Genomic DNA, 23284 nt, shown 5'->3' on the forward strand with positions numbered 1-23284 from the left:
TCGAGCTGAGCTGAGCTGAGCTAAGTGATAATTGTCTGAGCTGAGCTTAGCAGAACAGATCATGTTCGAAAATAATTAAGCTGAGCTGAGCTGAGCTGAGCTGAGCTGAGCTGAGCTGAGTGAAAATTTTCTGAGCTGAGCTGAGTAGATCAAATAATTTTCCAAAATCACTCAGCCAGCTCAGCTCACTCAGCTCAGCAAATTTGCAACTTTGAGCGGATCGGCCAAAAGTCAATGACTCCGACCTTTCAGTTTCTCAACAACCAAGAGTACACCACTTTCAAGAATTCTTAAGAGACTACGGAGTCACAGTCGTGGATCAAGCAAACAACATGAAAGTTATCGGAAAACTCATTCAACAGGACTTGTTTTATGAAGATACAAATGACAAGAAAACGCAAAAATTCATCGTCCAGGTTTGAAAGTCCTCAATAAATTATTGACAATAATAATTATTCACAAGAGTTTTTTTCAGAATATGTTTGATGGAACAAGATACGCTGCTGCTCTTCTGAAGAATCTGACAGCGATCAAGATGCAAGAACTCGACTCAAATGCTTATCTTTTTTAAAAATATATTTTGAAATAAATGGAAACGGAAAATTTTGATAATCACTGGAAACTTTCTAGAGCAGCGCTTTTGTTGTTCCTTCTTTTGTAGAATTTGCTCAGATCAGAAAACTGGGCTCCAAAGAGATTTTCAACTTCAGAAAAGACAAAAGATGAAGCTTCTTACTTCAATCCTCGCATTTTTCGTCGCTTCAGCTTGCGCCTTAGCTGTCTCAGAGACCGGTAAGAACTCTAGTAGACCGATATTTGTTCAAAAATCAAATGATTTTGAGCTTTGATCTCTAGAAATTGCGCAAGAAATAAATATAAGAACTTCTTATTAAGGAGCTGTTGAAGCAAAAACTCGAGCTCGACGAGACATTGACGACTACGACGACGACGATTATGATGCTGACGACGACGAGGACTACGATGACATCTTCGACATGGATTTGATCGAAGACGATGAAGATGACTACGACGATTATGAAGACTACGACGATATCGACGACATCGACGACTATGATGACGAAGAAGACGATGATGATGATGACTACGGTAAGATTTTCTTTGAAAAAACTCTTCATTCATGTCTTCAGATGACGATTACGAAGAAATGCTCGACGAGTTCTTCGACATCGACGACAAACGTAAGAACTCTCGCATCAAAAAATTGTTAAAAATGAATTTAGCCAACCTCGACGACGTTGAATTCGTCTTCGGAAAAGCCATCGAGAACGAGGACTAATAAGTCGAAAGAAGAATAATATGATTTCACTGTCATTTACTGCCATTTATCCGAGTCTTCAAATATATATTCTCTCTATCACAAATCAGAAGCATCAATTTGACGAGTTAATTTTTATATTTCTTGACTTACTGATGTCCTAGTTTGTTTATTTTTCGGGCATTAACTTTGAATTACAACAAAGAAAATAAACTGTATTGAAGAAAAAATGAAAGAAGTTGAGACAGCGTCATTTTTGAAGATTCAGAATAAAGCATCGAATTCGTCATTTCTTCGGTCAGCTGATTGATGAACAGGGTCAATGGGTTCATAAATTACGTTTGATGTTTAACGATGAAGGCAATTGCGACGCCCATGCCAATTAGGCCAATCACGATCGCCGTCAGAGTTATGTAGATCTACACACAAGTTAAGAAAAATGAAAATGATCACATGTTTCCCGACCTCTTTTTTGCATTGATTCACGAAAGGCGTCATCATATCATCCATGAACTCTCTCGTATCGTTTTTGGTTTTGGACTGGTTGTGGTGAGGAATTGGACCGGCGATTTTTGGGATCCCCATAAACTCGCAAAGTGGTCCCCAGCCTTGTTTGACGTTGTAGATGAGGAAGCGCTCGTCGGCTTCGGATTTGACGTATGCATTGTGGGCTTCGTATCGTGCTCTAAATTGGATAAAAGAAAACCCTAACCCTAACCCTAACCCTAGTCATTTATCGACCAATCTCTTTGGAAACTTACATCATGATGTTCATAACAGACGGATTGTCCAAATCCGCGTGCTGGACGTACATCTTCAGCGTTCCATGAATCATCAACATCATCGGATAAGTAAGACCCACCAGCGTAGAGTAGGCAGTCGGAGAAAGATAGTTGAAAAACCAGCCGTATTTGCAGGGCGCCCATTGATTCAAATTGTTGAAAAAGCTCTTTGCGCTCCTCCACCAAATTTCAGTACTATCTCGCTCCGTCAAAATCACTTTTGCCTTCGGCCAAATTCTGTGGAACTCTTTCCAGAAGAAGAAGCCGGGAGAGTCGACAATGACATCGACGTTTTGGTTCTCGTACTCGTCTGCTACATCTTCAATGGTGATTTTTCCCGCGAGGAAGTCGATCCAAGTCGTTCTCATGTACAGATGAATTTCTAGGGAGAAAGTTGAGGGGGAAAAGGGAGGGGAGTTACCGGGAGCATCGTAGACCCGAAGACCGAGGGAGCGGAAAGCGGCAGAGAGTGATTTTGTTCCTGTCTTGTGATAGCCAGCGACAATGTACTGAAAATTGCGTTGAATAAGGGGGACACCCTTAATTGGGGGGAACTTACTTTGACCATATCTTGATTAGCGCCTTTTTTGATCAAAAAATTCTTGTTTTTCTTTTTTTTCTTCCTTTTTTCTCTCTTTTTCTCTGTCGATTTTTTAAGTAATGAATAGTATTTGACCTTCCTCTGGAATTTTTAAGGTAAAAGGTTATTCACGATTCTTGAGAGTCGTGCTGAATAATGAGCGCGAGGAATCGACGTCAACAATCTTCTAATTTGGCGCTAGTCGCTAGTAACTCGTCGTAAATAAAAATCGGCCGCGCTTTTTACGCATCGTCCAAACTTATCCCCTCCGACTAGAATCACAATACAACCCATCTAATCACATGATCCCTCGACGAGAAAAGTTTTGTCTCGAAACGGTCTCATGGCTTTTTCGATATTTTTCTTCATTTATGCCAGTTTTTCATTGAAGCTTTATTTTCATAATTACATAAAAAAGCCCTTTTTGAAGACTTATAAATTCGTAAAAATGAAGATATAGAAGAGAAATTTTCATATATTTATTTATTTTTGTAAATTTGCTTTGTCGTGGGAAAAATGGAAAATAGATCATCTAAATTGCTCATTCTCCGATTTTTTATTACGGCTCATGTCCAGATTTTACGTTCTGACGCACAACGTAAATCTTCATTTATGGCGATTTGTCATTCTTCAGATAATAATGAATAATGCTCTGAAAATTTTATTTATTCTTTTATGACAAATTGCATTAAAAAGGTAGGAAAGGTAGGATAATGATGAAATGACGACTGAAAGTTCCGTATCTTGGCAGCTCAAAATGTCGCTATGGAAATTTCAAATAACAAATGATTTTTCGGGAATTGTGAATTTGTAGGAATGTTTCCGGAAGCAGACTCGCGCTTGGCTGATTTTTATAAGATTCAATATCGACACATGATAAAAACGAAAATGTCTAGGTTTTGGGGCTCTAAAAAGATCATTTATTACCCCAAATAATCGTCTCTCCCGTATTGAACGATGAAAAACAGTATTTAATTCGACGTAAATGAGGCTAGTTACAATGAACTCTATTTACAAATGTTTAGCCCACAGGTACCGATTTTCTTAGCTTTGCGGTTCACGAGCGCATGCTTGCTAGTCATCCATACAAAGTGGACTTATCCGGCTTGAGAAAGTTCCCTTCGTGATTTGCAATTCCTTCCAAATTTTCTTTTTAGAAAGTTTTTTATTTTTCAAAAAATTTGTTTCAGAAAAAAACTTTTCAGTGAACAAAAAATTTTGTCAGGAAATAAATAAAAAATAAAATATTAAATTCAAGTGCAAACGAAATGAAGGCCAGGTGTTTTGATTGTTTCGAGGTGAACCTCATCTTCCGAGTCAAAGACGAGCTTGAAGGAATCTTCCTCTGAATTGCCAAATATCATGATGTCGCCATTTAATTCTCTCATTGGTTTTCAAAGTATTCAAATTTCGGGCAGAACCGAAAAATGGAAGTGATTTTCCAGATCAGGGTTTTGATTGGCTGATTGTCCAAATACAGCGATCTTATTGGTTATCCAAAAATGCACTTCCATTTGGGATGGTGTCTGGAACCGACAAAAAAATTTTGACAAATTTTGCGTGGGGGCTACTCGGCTGCTGATTGGCCGGTTTGCCGAATACAGGCTTCTGATTGGTTGAAACTTTGTCGAAATTTTTTGTCGGTTCTAGAAACCTCCCCTTCCATTTTTTGGTTTAGTCCGAAATTTCTTTGTTTTTTTTAATATATTTTTTCGAAACCCGTTTCAAAGGCATTAATATCCTTGTAAAAAGGAAAAAATAGATTTCCCCCATTTCTGAAGTTCGTTTCAACATTCGCCACACGGATAAACCGTCCAGATAAATGTCTGTACAAAATGATGAAGTATTCAGCTTTTGTGAAAAGTAAATTATCGACGAATCCAAACATCGAAGAAGGCGCAAAAGGAAGATTTTTGAACTCTCGCCGGCGAAATGTTGCGACGAAAAGGACTCCCTTTCTGTCTGGAAGAGGATAAAAGTCTTGAATTTTCGTATCATAAGGGACTTCAATCAGTGGGCTATTTGCATACAACCCTCCAAAAGAGTCGTTTTTAAAGTCTTTATTCCAGCGCGGATCTTCGTAATGAATCATGCTCCAATCTTCATTTTTATTGTTCATTGTTTGAATTCTGATATTATGCGCCATAAGAGAATTCACACCGACAATATGCAATTTGCCATCAGCCACAAATGAGTGTCGACGATTTATTGCCGTCACATCAGTTTTTATTCTCCCACGAGCTTCTAAGATTTCCTTCTTGCCTTTTTTCTCTGGGTCGAAATAAAAGCAATAACCCCAGTATTTCACTTGAATTTGGTTGAAAATAAAAAGATTCACCTAAAAACTCAAGGATTTTCAACCCTTCTGTAGAGCAAAGATAAAACCTCTCCTCAAAAACCGCGGCAACACTAAAATATCCGTTGAACAACAAATAATTTGTCTTTCCATAACGAGATTCTAGCAATTTCGCATCGACGCCAATATCCGTTACTTCGTTGCTCTCATCGTCCAGAACATAAGTCGTGAATTCCGGGGATACAAGATAGTGCCTCCCCTTAAAATAAAGCGGTGCCATCGGTTTTCCATTGTAATATTTGATGAAATCTGAACGGAAGCTTTTCAAAGCTTCTGGCAGCAGTTCTTTGTTCATATATTGAATCTTCAAGAAGACTATTCTGTTGTAAACAGTTTGAACTTCGAGGCTTGTCGAATTTATAGATGCAATTCTTGAAAAAGTTTTTCTTGCTTTCGGCGCGGGAAAATCAGAACTCGCGGTAAGAAAATTCATCGACGGATCACTGTATTCTCCCTCTGTTTCGAACAAGAAATTTCCTTCTTCAAAGAACCAGGCAAGTGGGGATTTCTTAGTGTCGACATTCTCGCAGTGATAAAAAGGACATGGGCATCCGAACGGACATTGTTTTTGAAAAGGACAGATGTCGTCGAGTTCTCCTTCGTCGCTCAAATGCGATTCGCAAATTTTTCGACACAAAAGATGATCCTCTTCGTGAATTTTTGGGCAAAGTCCCTTGCAGATTTCACGATCTAAAAGACATCAAGAAAGCTCTCTTTCTGAATTTTTACCGAAGAAATTCAGCCTTTTGCAGCGTTTCAAATTAATTTCTTGCTCTTTTCTCGTAAAAAATTGTTCCTTTCGAGGCTTTTTCTGTTCTTCAACAACATTGATAATTTTCTTTGGAAAATAAAATTTTCCCTCTTCGCGCAAACAAGTCGAGAAACTCTTGTAACAATCTTCGTAAGGAAAGTCTCGTAGACAGAGCTTAAAATTCCGACCGCAGTTAAGCGTCTTGAAAGTGTATTTTGGAGCAAGATCTTTGAGCCCTTCGTAATTGGCGATCAGAACTATTGTCATCCAAAAAGTAAAACCAATGGAGAGGTAGCCATACTTTTGTTTTGTTGTTCCGAAACCACTGAAAAATTTCCAAAGCAGTTTTATTTTTAAATGTCCTACTGTTTTTTCAATCCAAAAAAATTATTTTTTTTCGGGCGCTAGAATTCTCGAGCTCCGTGGCACAAGAAAAACTTTTCCATCAACAATTCTCAGCAGCCCGATACAATTGCAGTCCATGCACTAAAATCAAAATTAATTCGACCCTCTTTTCTAGTGTTTTTCACTTTTACGCTCGAGTTTCTGACTTTCATTTTCCAAAAAAAAAACGATTTTGCAAAAAAACTCTAAATAGTCAAACGCCCTCATGAGTTCTTTTCGTAAGTTTTTTTTTTTGGCATTTTGGCATTTCCGTTTTTGAAAGATTGATATTTCAGAGGGTGAAAGAAGGTCGTTATTCTTAGAAAATATTTTCCCATCTGAAGTGAAATTCTTTATTTAAAAGATCTTATTAATAGGCTAAATTTTAAAAAATACTTTTTCTTTTGTTCATAATCATTTATATTAAACCAATTTGATAGAACATTAGTAAGCATGACGAGAAAAAAAGCTTATCAGTAGACACAAAAAAAGAAGAATCTTGAAAGCTCGGAGGGCGCTCCTGAGTCGTGCGCCGCGGCCTTCTGAGACGAGGACACGGTTGGAATCTCCGCCTCCGCTACGCTCTTCAACCTCGAGAAGGAACTTGCTCTTGATTGTAACTAAAAAATTACTTTTTATTGTACTTTTTTAATAGAAGAAAGAAGGGAAATAAAGAGATTTTTCGGAGAAAAAGAAAAAAGAATTATTCTTTGTACGTGAGTTTCAATAATCAAATGTTATGATTCATAAATAGTTCTTAGGAATTTTTATCATTTTAAAAATATAGCTTCAAAATTGACTTTTAAAAAAACATAAAATTTTATTGTTTTTAATTATATTTTTTTATTTAAAAAATCAAAGTAAAAAATATTATGGCTTCTTATTATTATTGTGATTCTTATCAGTGGATCTTATCAGTAAATCTTATCAGTAATTAATAACTAGCGATCGGTTAGTATTGTCTGGCAGACATTTTGTTATTGGAAAAAAATGACCAAATATTCTATTTTGAAATGGTCTATTTTCACGAAAGCGCCAGTAAAGTCTACTAGAAGCCCAATTTTTTCGACGAATAAGAGCTCATCTTTTTCACTCTTCTTCTATAAATATTTTAAGGTGTCAATTTTTGAGTTTAAAAATATTATGATTATTGACGAAAACGTTAACCCCGTTCTACGTGGAGGGACCTTGTTGACACCCGGCATTCTATTGATGGCTAATTAGAGGTGTCTCTTCCGGAAATAGCGTGAAGTGATGTTTTGGTTCAAAACGAACAAAAATACTTTTTCTGAAAAAAATGAAAAGAGCAAAAAACATAATTCGATCTTGTTTGATATTTGATCAAACGATTGTCCTCGCTATATTTAGCGTTAAAATTGACTTGCTCGAAGAATGAAGCAATCGCTTCGGGGAAATATGTGTTCTGTTATGATTTGAGTACAAGAATAAGGAGCTACGGGTTGTATTCAAAACACTGTTTTTTCTCTTCGTTTGAAACTTCAAATTTTCCTCTTGAAATCTAGGTTTTATATCTAAGTTATTATTTATACTTATTTGCTTTCGATATATATAATTATTATTATAATATAATATTTAATAAAGAATAATTAAATGACAAACATAATATATAATAATGATATATACGTTATATTTATATAAAAATTTGATAAATTCCGAGTATGACTTTGATACAACAAAATAATCAGATATTGGCTAACTCAAAAAATCTAGAAACCAAAAAAATTTTCTTAATCATATGGTGCTCATTGATCAATTTTCTAAAGACGAAAGCTCGTGCGTTTTTGAGATTGAATGTAAATTTGTCATCTCCTTATCTTCTTCTTTAATTGAATATTTTTCGTGGCAAAGATTAATTTCGAACATCTCAATTTACAACGAGGCCAGCCCAAAAAAATGTCAGCGATTACGTTCGTTCAGGCTTGATTTAACTCGTTTCGGGCAGGTGGCGATAAACCGGACGGTTTCGTCTTCCACCGCAGTAAAAGGTCCGTTCAAACCCAGCTTCATCAGAAAACGGCCGAGGTGATTCAATTTCGGAACGAGACATTTGCTCAAAAGATTCATAGCTCCCGATAATTCGGTAAACTTTCAGCGAGATTTTTCTTGAAACTCAGAGCAAAATACAAAAGTGCCTAAATCCGGGATCGCATCCTTTTATAATCTCCGAAGTTTGAGATACTCCAAGATGGCAATCTCTCTTTCGAGTTCAGTGAAAATTTCGATAAGAGCGCAGAAGCCACTCATTTGGCAGGCAGTGATAAGGAGCGACACCGCTAGAAAAATTACGAAACGGAATTTTCGAAAGTTTTAGAAGAGGAATGCGGAATTTGATCGATTAGCCGATTGAACCTGACGTGGTTTTTTTATCAAAGAATTTTTTTACCTGAAAAAAAGGGTCTTTATTTTACGGTTTTTTAATGAAAAAACAGGAATTAACTGAAGAAGAAGGTTCTTTTATAATTCTCATTGATTATTTTCGCGAACGTGGATTCGAATTTTAGTGCTTATTTTTACTTCGGAAGAATTTTTTCCGCCCCTGTCATCATAAATCCTCCTTTTCATTTCCCCATTCTTTCATCATAACAATTTCCGAAAGCCAACGTGAGGCCAAAAAATGATCATTTTTCGTAACAAAAATTCAAAAATGAGACAAGCATCTATCTTCCAATTCCCCAACTCCCAAATTCCAAAATTTCATTTTCAGCGAAAATTTAAAAATTCGCGATTATACGCTTCCCGCGAAAATGTTCCCGCGCTTTGCTGTTTTAAAAATGGCAGTCTTGTCCAGATTTTTCTTGCTATTTCGAGGATTTTTTTTATTTTGAATTTATTTTTTTTTCTAAAAACTGGCGCTACAAATTGAATTTTTCAACTCTCTACTATTTAGAGCATTTCTTGGAGACTGAGGTTAATTTTTACAAGAAGGTTTTTTTCTCAAATTTAATTCGAAAATCATTTTTTTGAGAAATCTTATTTGGCAATTTTTTTCCAATAGTGGACAAATAGGCTATTTGAAAAAGCCCATTGAGAAATTGGAATTGTGTAATTTGGCGAAAGCGAATTGTCGCGAAATTCGATACACTTTGTTATTCAAGGGCTCAGGTCGGGCTTATCCAATTCCTGTTATTGCAATTGCTGAGCACCGGTACAACACAATCATCACGTTCCAGCTAATCAGCGAAAAGGGATGATCATTCCTGCTCAGCGCACTTTTGAGTGACTAGGCGACAGATTTTCGAACCATCGCGATATTACCCGCTGTGATAAGTTTTTTCTGCAAAAAATTTGAAAAAAATTCCTTTTTATAGGTGATCTTTCAGATCTTGATTCGGGATTTCTACAAAGGTTGCCGAGCCAAGGCCCTAAATACATGGTCAATTCAGTAAAACATCGACACTGTCAAAGTGGCAGAGAGTTAATAAGGGTCCAGGTGACCGAGATAGGAAGCGATCGCGGGGACGGGCCACTGTCACAATGCTTCACTCTGATAAGAAGAAAGGGACTTCACGGCCACCTGCCCGAGCTCGCGCAGAAGCGATTGCATAATGACCTCCTTATCGGCCCTTTTCTTGCTTAAAGTTTCGCGGGGAATTTTATTCAAGAAATAACTGCCATCAAGAAAGAATTATGGCCATAGTTTCTGACTTCGCTGCATTTCCGAGTGGCCGGAAACGCGTTACGAAGCGGGATTATCATTTAAACAGAAAGAGACAAGAAGGATTAAGGGTGTAGCACTCGATTTGCTGAAAAGACACAGCTTAAAGCTAGTAAATTACTATATTGATAAATTGATAATTATTTCGCGCGATGAAGAATTGAGTAATCTGAAATCCCTGATTTCGACATGTCCCAAAACCAAAACCACTAATCAACTAGTATTTTCGCTAATTAGCAGTTCTGAACATAAATGCGTTGGTTTATCTGTTGTGAGCAAATAAACGACTCATCTTCTTGGTATATTCGCCAGGCGTCACCTTGTTTGTAGCAAAACTTTTTCACTAGAAGTACGTAACTAACTGCTTAGAAATTTGGAAAATTAGGCAAATCCGCGTCAAGAAAATACTTTTACGAATTTTTTCTTTAAATTTGGTTAGAAAATTTTTTCGTCAATTTTTGTCTCAAATTTTTTTTTCAATTTTTTTTTCAAAATTTTCAGACGAAAATAAATGGAAAAAACTGTCACGTGGTCAAAAGCCACTGTAAATTTCGTTTCGAGAAAACCCCAAAAAATTACATGGATACTCGTTTTTTGTGGTTTTGAATTTAATCATCTCGGTTTCAAAAAGTAAATTCTACAAAATCCTGTTAAAAAACGACGATAAGTAATATCTACGGTTGAACGTAACTTGAGGAAGTGAAAATGTGTAAACGGCGATTTCGTTTGATTAGATATTATGTAACCTAGCTGTGTTAGGATCATAGAAAGCAGCGCGTATTTGGTACTAAACTCGCCGTATCACTTGCTTCCCGATGCATATGCAAAAATAAAATGTGCGCAACACTTTGGATTACAGATTTGCTTTGCATTTTAATCGATAGGTCATTCGCTTCCGCGATATTCAGGAAATTAAGTGTAATGAATAAATTTGTAAAAAGAAAAATAAACAAAAAATGCTTTTTATAAGTCGAAAATGGTGTGAAAATCGAAGAAATGATTGTTATTTCATTTTTTGTAGATGGTTGGATAATTTTTAATTGAAAACTGGGCGGCGATGAAAACTAAAACAAGGCCACGGTGGCGGACTAATATTTTGAGTCCAGCGCATTCTCAACCTCGCCACTCATTATTGCGGTCGGCAAGGTGACGCTCAAGAATTTACCTTTTACTTATTTTTATCAAAAATGACGACTATTTTTGCTAAAAATAATTTTATAAAATTTTTTTTAAAATTGATGTTTAATTAAAAAAACATATTAAATTTTCATTTTAATTAAAATATTTTTTTATTAAAAAATTTGTTTAAAGATAATTAAAATAAAAATAAAATATTCTTTTCTTTGATATTCAAAAACTAATCTGTTTTATTTCAGTTAAAAATTCGCAACGAAAAAAAGAACGTGACCGCTGTTTCCAACAATTTTCGCCCGCTGCCAAACCAAGCGTCTCCAAATCTCCGGCAAAGCCACGTGAGTAAAATCATTACAATCCTTTTATCTTTAGTTCCACAATCTTCTTCTCTATCGCGAAAAGCCAATTATCCGCTGCCCAAAGAACTGCCAATAATTTCGTCAGCGAAGAACAAAAAATAGGTAAGCTTTCCAAAGTGATTTTTTCAAGATGAAAATCTGAAGAACGGGAAAATTAAGGGTATCAACAATGATTTCAATTATATCATTTAAGGGCGTCCTCAAATGATTAAGAATATCAAAGAGCGACTTGAATTGATTAAACTGAATTGAAAAATTCTGGAAAAATAGTTTCAAAAAATCAAAAATCTTAAATGAGAATTTCTGTCGGAAATTGTCAAAATAACATTCCGCTTAGCGGAAATGGCGACACGCGTAGGGTTTGAAGGAGAGTCGGAAATGGCGCAGAAGATGTTCTACATTCTAATAGGAAATTATCATAGTAGAATCAACCGTTCAGAACAGTTTTATCGAATTCGCCTTAGAAAATTATTCACCGTTTTTTTCGCATAAAATCGCAAAAAATAGGCTCTAACGAAAAATCGCTGTTTATTGGCCGGAGAGCTAAATTAAGGCTTCTTATTGGCTGAAATTTTTCTTGAGAATATTTTTTTATAAAATGTTTTTACGGTAAAATGAACTTTTTCTGGGTCATTGAAGAAGGAAATATTATTTTCTACTTGTTTAATTATTTTTAATCATTTATAAAAACGTGTTAACAAGAAGCTTCTTTTGAAGATCCTTTAATATTCAGTCAATTATCGATCCATAAAAACTATGTTAAAATCGACTCGTTCTGAATCAAAAAGTACAGAAACAAAAATAAAGTAAAAAGCTGGTCGTCTGATTTTTTTCTCGGGAGTCAGGTGCACTCTTCCTGAACATGTCCCAGAGCGTGTCACTTTGCGGCGAGAAAAAATTACCAGTTGCAGCTTCGATTTCGCAAATCTAAAACTGCTCATCTTTTTCGTCATTTTAATTTTCAGTTCAATCTTTTTCAAATTAATTTCCCACGGCCGAATGCGTCAAATTTTCTTTTTGGAAAAAAATATCCAAAATGAGCTCGGCAACCTGTGCGAAAACCGGAGTCTGGAAGATCTCCAATTTAAAGCCGCAACGCGGCTCTTTTAAAAAAAGTAGCCGCGGAGCGGCTTCAACAGTATTCGCAAAAGGATTGAAAAAACCTGACTCAGACCCTGACTCAGGTTTTCTACACAGGTTGCCGAGTTCATCATTTCAAAAAAATTGGTGGTCAATTCGAAGATCATGCAATTTGAAATGTCTCAATAATTGGCCCTCGCCTCGGAAAAACGTCGTCGCTGGCCACAAATGTTCATCCCAAAAGTGCATTTCTGGCGGTTACCCTCTCAGCGTTCAAATAATTTTAAGCTTTTTAAAATTCTTCTGCATTAGAAATTCAGCTAATCGGATTGCGCGCTCAGAAGCTTGTTTGTCTTGTTGAGCATTTCGACCACGTTGACACTTGTCGAAAAAAAGGGATGAAAATAAGTGACGATCAAGAAAGACCACTAAATGGACCAATAAAAGCGCTAAAAACGCGTCTAACCCTAATCCTAACTCAGGAGGCCAAGCTTTGCTACCTGAGTCAGGTTTTTGAATTGACTTCAAAGAAAGCCGCGTAGCGGCTTTTTTAGAAACGAAGCCGCTTTACATTTATTTGAAGCTCATTTTTAAATTCGGGGAAGCCGCTGCGCGGCTTTGTTTCTAGAAAAGCCGCTGCGCGGCTTTCATTAAAGTCCTTTCAAAAACCTGACTCAGGTATCCAAGATCGGTTTCCTTTTTTCTGCGAAAAATAATAACTCCTCCGTGGTGGAAAAATCCGGTTTTGTATAGCGGGGAAAATGTGACACTAATGAAGTTGCGTCTCGAATAACCGACCAGTTCAATTTGCGGTTCTGCGACGGGCCACATGCCAGTTTCGAAAACCGCTGATTTTAACGCTGATTTTAATATAAAAACTTAAGATTTTAATTTATTCAGAATTCTTAAAGACCCGCGCGGAATTGGCGGGAAAATTATTGTCGAGTGAAAACGAAAGAAAAAGAATAAGGGAGAATAATGCGGGCTAATCCACTTGAATCGCGCATTTCCCTCGCGCTCCAAAAAGAAAGGGATTCAACTGAACGCCACCATCAGCCATCGAGAGCGGCTTTAAAAGTTGAGCAAGGGCCCACTCGAGTTTCTTTTCTTTCATCCATTATTTCTTCAATTATTCGCTGTCGTCTGTTGTTTCAAATCTAAAAAACCATAATTTTTTAAGTCAGCAGGAAATTTGTTTTTTGTGTAGAAAACTTTAGTCAGGCTCTGAAGAGCTGAAGTTTAAAGCCGCGTAGCGGCTTTTTCAAAAATGAAGCCGCGACGCGGCTTCGCGACTATCGCAATAATTTTCTGTTTTTCATTTTTCGTAAAGCCGCTTTGCGGCTTCGTTTTAAAAAAAAGCCGCTACGCGGCTTTTCATTTTATCTCTTCAAACCCTGACTCAGGTTATCTACACAGGTTGCCGAGCCCAGCTCTTTTTTTCAAAAGGAACCTGCTCACGTTATCTCATGATCGTCGAATTAAATTATACACGTGTCTTCGGACATCCTTTTCAGAAGCAAAAGAACTTGTGTCCCGCTAAAATTAGGTTCTAAAGCGAGCTCCCTAAAAACGTGTCGCGCCAGTTGTGTTTAATTGTTTTTATTACGTCTTACGGTGGATAATCACATTTGCGAATTGAGGGAAAATAAGCGAAGCTTTCACGCCTGCAAATTGCGAAAGGGTTGATTTTCGATTGGTGCAAATCATGTTACAGAAATTATTAAAACAAATTACTCTCTGAAAGGAGCACTTTGCTCTTAATTATTTAATAATTACCAGTAATAATGTTGTCATCGGAAATATTTTACACAATATTTACAAAGGTCATTATAAAAGAGACTCCCTTATTTTATCTCTGATGTAAATTAAAGGCCTGGCAACTCGAATCGAAAAAAAAATTCTGAGACATTCAGGACATTCACAGACATTTACAGACATTTACAGACATTCACAGACATTCGGAGACATTTGGAGACATTTGGGGACACTCGGGACACTCGGGACATTCAGAGACATTCGTAGACATTCGAGGACATTCGTTCGACAATATTTTTTTCTGAAATTTGATTGGCCTGCCTGCCGAATACCGGTAATTACCGGTACAGAAATATGATGGGTCAAATTCAAGTCTGAAGCGTTTTTTCTTCAAAATGGTTATGTATGTTTGTCACCAATTGAAGATAAAAACGAAATGAGTTGAATTTTAAAATGCTCGACAAGCGACATGTAAGCGATAAAGTTACCACGTCGGTAACACGGCCTTATCACTGATAAAGACGTTCTCTTGTTAGAACGTGCTGGCAACAAATTAAACGTTCTGTTGTCACTTTCTCATTTCGTCGTTTTTCCGTTTTGTTTTTCGGAAGAATTGCTTTTAGACAGTCGCTGGAATCTGGCTGATTTGGGGCTTCGTAAAGAGTGGTCGAGATATTTGAGTAGCTCCCGTGGGGAAATTCTTTCTGACAATAAAGAAGGGGATGATTAGCGAGTGATGAGAAAGCGGGGAATGTAAGCGGATTCGGTTGAACGACGGAAACGGCCAATTATTGCCACTAGGTTAAAAAACGGTACTGCCACTTTGTTGCAAATTCAACTCCGGGGTTCGAAGAGTTTTCAGTTCAATGAACTTTTTTTTTCAAATTTTTTCTAGGATTTCGATCTTTAAATAAATCAAAAAAAAATTATAGAAAAAATTCTAAAAAAATAAAAAAAAAAATTTAGAAAAAATTCTAAAAAAAAAAAAAATTTAACTTCAAAAATTTTTAAAATTAAAGAAAAATTTTATTCAAAAATCAAAAATAAAAATCAAATTCGTTTAACAATCATGAATTATAACTACAGTTTATTTTAAAATATTGAATTCGCCAGAACAGACCACGCCCATCGGAAAAAAGTCCCTAAGTCCGGATTTTTCCTGCTGGGATGAGCATAAACGAATGTTTATCTAAGTGATCTAAAAATATCAAGAAGGCGAAAGGAACTCGGAAGTTTGTCTAACAACAGAATCAATCACGGGCTTGAGGTTTTCTAAAGCAGCTAAGATAGGCAAAGAAAAACAAGAAATCGACGATAGTGAAAATATCTAGCGCTGAGATTTTTTAGTCTTAGCCAGACTTGAGAAAACTCAGCTTCAAATAATAATATGCGACTCAGATTTTTCGTCAAAAAATCTCTATCAAAAGAGCCTTATTTTACTCAAACTTGATAAATTCAATCGTCAATGAATTCATTTATCACAAAATTATCTTCAGACCGCCTTCTGAAAAATAACCCATTCTGACAAATGACTCCCAGTCGATCCCTTTCCAATACTTTCATCCTCTCTTTCTCCCTCAAACCAAATTTTGCTCCGGCGATATTTACCGATTTGAAATTTTCCAACCCTTGCAAATATTTGCTCCCTCTTCTCCTGCTGCTGATGCTGGTGGCGATATTTATACGAGGCCCCATATAATATCGGAGTCGATATTTGAAAGTGCGTCTGTGTGTTTATCGATTTAATTTGGCCCCGTCCTCGGAGAGCAGCTAATTTGGCGAGAAGTCGGAGAATCAGAGGTGTCAAAAAGGTTAAACAACAGAAAGAAAATAGAGAGAGAAAGTAAGAAAAAAGGGATTTTGGAAGATTTTGGTGAGTTTTTTCAAAAAACCATAATTTTTGAATTTTCTTGTTCTTTCTCATATTTTTTAAACTTTTACATGTCGAGACCCTAGATATAAAAATCAGATGTCTAAACGCAAAAAAACCTCTATTCATTCATTAAAATGATTTTGATTACAAAAAAATAAAAGGTCGAAAACCTGAGAATTTCAGAAAAAGCGGATTTATTAATCTTTTAGAAAAAAAGATGAAAAGAAACGTATTTTCGTTATTTAGAAAGAAATAATGAGCACTGTCATTTTCGTTCGAAAGTAACAATTAACGACCGCGAATAAGATGTAATCATCAGATTGAAGCGGCCCAGTGCTCGTAATTTTCGCGAGCTATGAGCATTTTCGAGGTCGACTGGTTAAAGACCCAGATCATGTGCATTTTGTCCGTTTCTTCGAAAAAAGGTTTCGGTGGAGAAAAATTTTGAGGTCGAAAAAAATCGGGTTTATTCATTTCCGCCAAATCTTTGGAATTCCGAATTCGTTTTTTGCGGAGTCGAGAACGCCCGGTTCAATCAGTTTGGGAATGGGCTTTCTGGTCAGGCAAAAATAGGGATTGCGGCGCGCCACCGGCCGTGAAGGTCATGTGACCGAGCAAGGACACGTTTGAAGAGGCAAATTCGATTCTGTGGCTACTAATTATTCAAAAGCCATTGCGTGAGCACTTCAGACGCTGACGCACCCCCGTTCCTCTAAGCATACATAAGTCAGGGGATGGGTTAATAATTGAGACGCGTTTTGAAAAAATGATGATTCATTCGAAAATTAAATAAGATATTCTTGGGCTCAGAAACCTGTGTAAAAACCTGAGTCACATTCTAGAGGGCTCAAATAAAAAGCCGCCTAGCGGCTTCTTTAAGAATAAAGCCGCTTTGCGGCTTTTCATTTGAGCCCTCTAGAACCTGACTCAGGTTTTTTACAAAGGTTTCTGATCCCTAAAAAACCTGAGTCAGGTTCTAGAGGGCAACAATGAAAAGCCGCAAAGCGGCTCTATTCTTAAAGAAGCCGCTACGCGACTTTTTATTTGAGTCCTCTAGAATCTGACTCAGGTTTTTCACACAGGTTTTCGAGCCGAGGAAATACTATTTAAAAAAATTTGTTGTCCTAAATTTCTCCCGAAAAAAAAAGCAAAAAGTTCAGACCTCAAAAATTAAAAATAAAACCGCGGAAGCTGGAAATTGGGGTGGTTAATTAGTCGACTTTGTAAAAATGCATTTTATGGTATGTTCCCAGCGCCCGGGCGTTCTGACAGAGTACCGTTGGCTTTCCAGACCAAGTATTTTCGAGTCGAGGAATTTCTGAGCTGGAAGTTCCTTTGGTCGATTAACTCAATTCAAGCCGGAGCGTTTTTCGACTGAATTTTGAATACGGGCGTTGTTTATTGTTGCTAAACGGAAAATTAAATTTCCGGATCTGCGGATGGCTTAAATTGCATATTATCGAAGAGCTAGAAAATGGACATCATCTTTTTTCCTCGATTTTTTTTCGCGTCAAGTTCTTTTTAGAACTGTTTGTTTAATCCGTTCTTTCTAAAGTATTTTGCTAATGAGCTTGAAATCACGCGCTGGCGTGAAATTTTGCTCCTGCTCAAGTCGCTCGGGCCCATCTGGGAATTAAGAATGCAAAATATCGATTCAGTAAAATTGAGGTCACTGACTGACCGAAGATAATTTTATCGAATCCGCCCGAAACCGTGGAAAATAATATCCAAAGAGAGAAATTTTGGCTTCTAAAATATCAAACGCTGATCGAATTTGAGTCAAAAAGGTGCTTCAAAATACAGTTTCTTTGGAAAGAAAGGCAGTTGTATTGATCTACCGGTAGATGAGGAGGTTTTGTTAATTTAAAATATTTTGGTTTCATACTTTGAGTATTTTGAGGATGCTAACACGTAGTTCCGCGTAGCCCAGCTATTTTCATGGTTGTTCTATTTCTGGATTCGTTTCCAATTTTGATAGAGAAGAATGATAATGGACAAAAACAAAGTTTATTTGGGAGAATTATTTTTCGGAAACTGTCAATAAAACAATCGCTAACTTCGAAGATTGGGAGAATCTTGGATCGGCAATTTCTGTAGAAAACATAACTCAAGGTCTCGAAAAGAGCTTCCTGAGTCAGGAATCCTGATTTAGGTTTTCTGCATGAATTGCCGATATCAAGGGGCCATCCTTCGGGACAGGTTCAACCAATTAATGAAAGTGATTTTATGTATCAGGGTTTTGCTTGGCCGGTAGGCGCAATACAGCGATCTTATTGGTTATCCGAAAATGCACTTCCATATATTAGTTAAGTCCTTCGGGCCCACCCTAATCTCAACCCTAACCCTGACGCTCCAAGGAAATTCCTTTTGCATAACCCTAACCGTAGCCCTAACCCTAACCCCAAATTCTAGAAAAATCGGTTGCCTCGAAGGGTAGCAATTCTCATCGCTCAGATCTGATGAAAATAATCTCGATATAATCAAGCTGGAATTATACAGTAACTATCGCCCCTCTCAGCCAGTGCCCATTGATGATCGCCCCAGGGGCCATCCCAATTTCAAGTTTTCTTCTTTTTCAATTTATATTTTTTCAATCAAGCGCTCAAAATAGAGAGTAATCACCATTTCGTTTTTTTCAAAAGATTCGTGTTTAGAGAAGCAGCGAGAATAAAGAAGAATGCTCCGGAAGGATTTAATCGTCAAGATTTTTCTTCTAGCGAAGCTGGGAAACGCGCAAAGTGGAGATTTTCAAGGTAAGTGTTCACCTGATGACTTTAGAAAATTGCGAGCTCTCGAGGAGAAGAGCTAGCTCAAGAAAATACGATAACGTAACACCACGAGCACTTTTTAAACAAACACAAATTGACGGCTTTAGTTCACGATAAAATGCACTTGACTTTCTAACTTAGCAATTTTCAAGATCTCAGAGATCCGAAAAAACTTCACTCAGGTTCCTGTTTTAAAAACCTGAGTCAGGATTTTCTACAAATTATTTTGAAAGTGACGATTTTAAAACGAAATCGCCTAAATATTCCATCTTTTTTGAATTTTATTTTTTCAGGGCCCTGACTCAGGAATTCAACACAGGTTCTGGATTCCTGAGTATTGAAAAAATCTGAGATGGTAAGTTTGGCGAAGCCGAATCGCGGCTTTATTGAAAAAAAAGCCGCGTTGTTAAAACATTTTCAGAACCCTGACTCAGGTTTTTACACAGGTTCCTGTGCTTGGGAAAATTTTATCAGAAGCTTTATTTTTGAAGAAAACAGCTGTTTTTCGCTTTATCCCTGCTTCTGTCCCTCAATTACGGAACAAAAGAAGAGTCCTCATTTTTTTCTTTTTCATTTTCTGCCAATTTCAAACTCGACTTCAAATTATTCTTCGCGTTGAATTTACCGCATTTTCTCGTCAGAAGTTCACGGTTCGCTTGTCCGTTGAGCCCGTTAAATCGCTCAGATTGAAATAATTAGCTCATTTTGAGTCTTTCAAGTGTCCCGTGGTAATTGAGGAGAGATATCAGATATTTTGAGAAAAGGGGAGGGAGAAAGATTTGCAAATACACGTAAGAATAGGTATTAATTCGCAAAAAAAAAGCTCAATCAACAAATATATTTTCTCATTTACGCGGAAAATTTGGGCATTTTTATTTTTTCAATTTTTTAATAAAAATACTTTCTGAATTTTAAATTTTTTCCTATGAAAAATTAAATGAGCAATCCAGCTTTCTTCTGATAAAAATTAAGGGTGTCAACTTGTTATTTCTTTTGTAAAAATCTCAACCCGCCCTCATTTTTCGCTTTTCAATTTTCAACCCCTCTTTTCCTAAAAGCCGAGCGATCAAATTAAAACCGGATCATCTCCGGATCCTTTCGAGGAATCGCAGGAAAAATTGATGCTTTATTAAGACGAGACGATCTTCGACAATATCGAGGTGGATTACAAAGGCGACACCTTCAACACACAAAGGCTCGGATCGACAAAAACTAAACATGCGCCCCAATTTTTAGCCCCGCGCTGACATGAGTGATAGACACGACCGTCATAAATTTTTACTTTCTTTTCACAGCTCGCAGTGAAATTTTTGGACATTGAAAAAGAGAAAAAATTTTTAAGAAATATTTTTCATTCCTGCTTCAAAAATCCGCGATTCGGTCAAAAAATGGAACAAAAAAATTAAAAAATTATTTTTGAATGAATTTTTATCTTTTAAAAAAATTACCCTAACCCTTAAAATTTTCAAAAAAAAATTTTTTGATCCAATAAAAAGATCTTCGTCGAAAAACATCTTTCCTGAAAGCTCCTCTCCTGAAGTTACAGAAGAAATTTCAGAGCTAACTGAAACGATTATTTTAACAGAAGAATCTTCATCGGGCGTCGAGGTCTTCGACAAAATCATCAAAATCGAAGAAACGAGTGCAATCATGGAAGAGAGCTCCTTGGAACGAGAGCCAAACGAAATGCTCGTGATCGGCCTGGGAGTGGGAATTGCAGCGCTTATGCTTTGTTTGATGCTGATTGGAGCCTGTGTGTATATTAGAAAGGTAACAGTAGCTAAGAACAAAAACGGGGCTCGTAATCGGCTTAATGATGCAGCAGTAACAATTTCGTGAGTGACGCTAATTGCGCCTCTTGAAGATAACAAAAGGGATTCAAAAACCCAAAGCGAGAAATCTTTTCGAAGATTCGGGAAAAAATCGCGTTAATTTTCGGAGAATCAAGGTTCCTTTCGAGAATCAAGAACTCACGTAAAAGAACAAGGACTTTAGGCTATAACCTCTCTTTTGGCCTCTTCGGAAAACCGACTTCCCTTGGTCGATTTCAAAAATTAAAAAGGCTCATATACTCAAAATCTATCGCAGATTTCAGAAATGCGATCAAAAATTATTTTTCTTTCGAAATTTTGAGTTTACGATCATTCAAAAACGCCATTCGGTTTTCCGAAGAATTTTACCATTACAGAGGTAGATTTTTTCGATCAATTAATACATTAAAGCCTTCTCTACAATCCTCACGGAGAAAATCTTCGATATCTCCTCAAATTTTCATTCTAGGGCCATGTTAGTGCTGGCACTTGAGGTTAAAAATGCGCGTGGACGCGCTGAGCGGAGTGCTATCCTCCAGGCCAGAAAGAGAGCGCTGTTGGCGAGCGTGTGAGTCAAGCGATTCATCGCGCTGTGATTGGCTGTGCGGATCTCAAGCGTCAGTCTATAAACAAAAGAGTTTTAAAAGAAGAGAGAACTATAATCATAATTTGGACAATTCTTTGAAATTTTTCGGTAGGAATCATAGAATATGCTCTATTCAATATTATTATCGGGTTAATTCTACCTCAGAACTTCCAGTTTTCTCGGAAAACCGAATGGCGATTTTTAAATGATTCTAGAGCAAAAAATTACCAAAGAAAAGTATTTTTGATGGCATTTTTGAATTCTTTAGGGGAAAACAAATATGTTCGCTTTTAAATTTTTGAAATGGATCAAGGGAAGTCCGTTTTCCAGAGCGGCCAAAAGAGAGGTTATAGCCTTTAATTAACGAAAAATTCGCCCAATCAGGTTTTTCTTTTCATTTTTTCAGAAATTCAGCGGTTTTTGAAGAAGAGCAGAGCTAAGATAGTGACACCCTTATTTCAAATAAGTTATTTGACCTTAAATTTAGATGAAAATTTGAGTTTTGTTTCGATGGAAAAATAAGGGTATCACTATCTTAAAATTTTTTATCAAAAACTTTCTAAATCTGAGATTTGACAAAATAAGGGTATCACTTTCTTAATTAAAAAACTTTCTTTTTTCCCTAAGAATTTATTTCACCTGTATTTCGAAAAAACCGCCAAGAACTTGAGCACTCTTTTTATCATTTCGCAGCGGGGATCAAAGCAGCGCCAGCGCGAATATTATCACGGCGCCACATTCTGTAGCTTAGTTTTGAATTTCACGGGGAGGCGATAAGCGCGAAGAAGGGACTTTTAGGAGGTTTTTAAAAACCGAGTCAGCGGGGCGCCGAAATACCATAGAGTTGAGCTCTAAGTGGAGAAAGCCCCCGGGTCCCCTTTCCCGTTTCCCGCGCAGATCACTTGCGGGGAAGTCTAGAAATTTTCCTTAGCGCGTGGTGGGCGCTTCAGAAGAATCTCGAAACTCATTTCTGCGGAAATGAAGGGATTCAGCCAATCAAAGAATCGAGAAGGCGAAGTCCAGGTTTTGGCGCTGAATTAGGCGCGCTCCACATTGAGCGACGCTCAGGGCCAGCGTCGCTCAGATTCTCCTATCTCCACTTAGAGCTCAACTCCATGGTATGATTTATCGGCAGGGCAGGAGCTCAAGGATCAGATTATTGTTTTAAACGATGTTCTTTGAGCATCTGAGCCCAGAAATTTAGCGTTTAGAGATGATGCATTCAGCCTATTTTTCTAAAATATATTCAGCGGCGAAATCAGCCCAACATCCTTTCCTCCCAAAACCGCCCCAAAACCTCCACGAAGTCCAAGCAGACACATTCGAGCGAATCGACATTACTCGCGGCACTCTTCCAAGAAAATCCAAAAACACGAGGAACAGTTCGATTTCGAAGAAGAGCTCAAAAAGCAGCTGCAAAACAGGGCCGGAACTGCCGACCTCGGATTTGGGCGCCAGCTCGATGGGAACAATGAAGACTTTTGTCAACACAACGAACCAGGCGAATTCAGCGGCGAATGCAGTAAAAGCGGCGAGTGAGAAAATTGGAATACGTCGAGCGATGTTGATTCGATCGAGTCAAAAGAGAAGACGAAGCAGTCGGAAATGACGAGCAATAGGCATGCGAAAGTCATCACTTACGGCTATCAGGAACTGCCGACGAGGGATGGAAGCTCGTTTACAACTTCAAACAGGTAAGAAAGCTGACATTTAATCCTCATAATAACTTTTTCAAAAGCTCGCGAGCTGCTCTAGAACAGAAGAATCCAGCTTCGCCGCGTCAAGACGATTCTGTCGTGGATCTCTAGAATCATACAATAGTAATTGCAACTCGTTCAAGTAACTTCCTTTTTTGTACACTGCTATTTCTCATGCTAATAAACGATACAAGAAGAAATTTTCGTCAATGCGATAATGATGATTTTGGGATGTAGTTATGGTAGTTGTGTAATGGAAAATTTTAATTTTCTATAAATGGGAGTCGACATTTTACTACATTTACGACTCTGGCGCAGACGATTACTTTCAGATTTTTGGCAGCTAAGCTTAGCCTTTTCGGAAAGATTCTTATTTGACTCAGAAAGTCTAGTTGGCAATAACGCCATCGTAAAAA

The 23284-nt window shown here is 37.3% G+C and overlaps 3 protein-coding genes and 1 long non-coding RNA gene across 6 annotated transcripts; 3 read left to right on the forward strand and 1 right to left on the reverse strand.

Annotated features, from left to right (window-relative positions):
* The first annotated feature begins 222 nt into the window (after positions 1-222).
* Positions 223-706, forward strand: LOC145711079 (uncharacterized). Its single transcript, XR_014135118.1, has 2 exons — positions 223-416; positions 476-706. It is a non-coding gene; the product is annotated as an uncharacterized LOC145711079 (long non-coding RNA).
* On the forward strand, positions 635-1372 carry LOC145711078 (uncharacterized). The gene is made up of 4 exons (XM_081788804.1): positions 635-792; positions 895-1107; positions 1149-1199; positions 1242-1372. The coding sequence occupies exons 1-4, from the start codon at positions 723-725 to the stop codon at positions 1295-1297; spliced, it is 390 nt and encodes a 129-aa protein (XP_081644930.1). The 5' UTR covers positions 635-722; the 3' UTR covers positions 1298-1372.
* Positions 1373-1428: 56 nt separating this feature from the next.
* Positions 1429-2858, reverse strand: LOC145696740 (uncharacterized). The gene is made up of 5 exons (XM_081773827.1): positions 2618-2858; positions 2480-2567; positions 2038-2440; positions 1742-1961; positions 1429-1695 (listed from the first exon to the last, which is right to left on the reverse strand). Exons 1-5 carry the CDS (start codon positions 2624-2626, stop codon positions 1612-1614), a joined length of 804 nt encoding a protein of 267 aa, XP_081629953.1. The 5' UTR covers positions 2627-2858; the 3' UTR covers positions 1429-1611.
* Positions 2859-6728: 3870 nt separating this feature from the next.
* LOC145698064 (uncharacterized) lies at positions 6729-22981 on the forward strand. 3 transcript variants are annotated; one of them, XM_081775273.1, is made up of 7 exons: positions 6729-6841; positions 11182-11400; positions 18661-18759; positions 19909-19969; positions 20271-20544; positions 22422-22865; positions 22910-22981. In XM_081775273.1, exons 3-6 carry the CDS (start codon positions 18684-18686, stop codon positions 22644-22646), a joined length of 636 nt encoding a protein of 211 aa, XP_081631399.1. In that variant the 5' UTR covers positions 6729-6841; positions 11182-11400; positions 18661-18683; the 3' UTR covers positions 22647-22865; positions 22910-22981. The 3 variants fall into 3 exon arrangements, with proteins under 3 accessions (XP_081631399.1, XP_081631404.1, XP_081631411.1); XM_081775278.1 differs by lacking the exons at positions 6729-6841; positions 11182-11400 and adding an exon at positions 15922-16006; XM_081775285.1 differs by lacking the exons at positions 6729-6841; positions 11182-11400 and adding an exon at positions 17739-17793.
* Positions 22982-23284: the final 303 nt, after the last annotated feature.

Source organism: Oikopleura dioica, chromosome 1 (genome assembly GCF_907165135.1).
Source record: "Oikopleura dioica chromosome 1, OKI2018_I68_1.0, whole genome shotgun sequence".
NCBI classification, from domain to species: domain Eukaryota; kingdom Metazoa; phylum Chordata; class Appendicularia; order Copelata; family Oikopleuridae; genus Oikopleura; species Oikopleura dioica.

Bases quoted from the DNA above. Each gene is read 5' to 3' on its own strand.
- LOC145711078 (XM_081788804.1), top strand. From the start codon at position 723: ATGAAGCTTCTTACTTCAATCCTCGCATTTTTCGTCGCTTCAGCTTGC. The intron at 1,108-1,148 runs GTAAGATTTTCT...TCATGTCTTCAG, and splicing joins CGATGATGATGATGACTACG to ATGACGATTACGAAGAAATG. The intron at 1,200-1,241 runs GTAAGAACTCTC...AAATGAATTTAG, and splicing joins CTTCGACATCGACGACAAAC to CCAACCTCGACGACGTTGAA.
- LOC145698064 (XM_081775273.1), top strand. From the start codon at position 18,684: ATGCTCCGGAAGGATTTAATCGTCAAGATTTTTCTTCTAGCGAAGCTG. The intron at 19,970-20,270 runs GCTCGGATCGAC...TCCAATAAAAAG, and splicing joins GACACCTTCAACACACAAAG to ATCTTCGTCGAAAAACATCT. The intron at 20,545-22,421 runs GTAACAGTAGCT...AAATATATTCAG, and splicing joins CCTGTGTGTATATTAGAAAG to CGGCGAAATCAGCCCAACAT.
- LOC145696740 (XM_081773827.1), bottom strand. The intron at 1,962-2,037 runs GTAAGTTTCCAA...TATCCAATTTAG, and splicing joins TCTGTTATGAACATCATGAT to AGCACGATACGAAGCCCACA. The intron at 1,696-1,741 runs GTCGGGAAACAT...ACTTGTGTGTAG, and splicing joins TGAATCAATGCAAAAAAGAG to ATCTACATAACTCTGACGGC.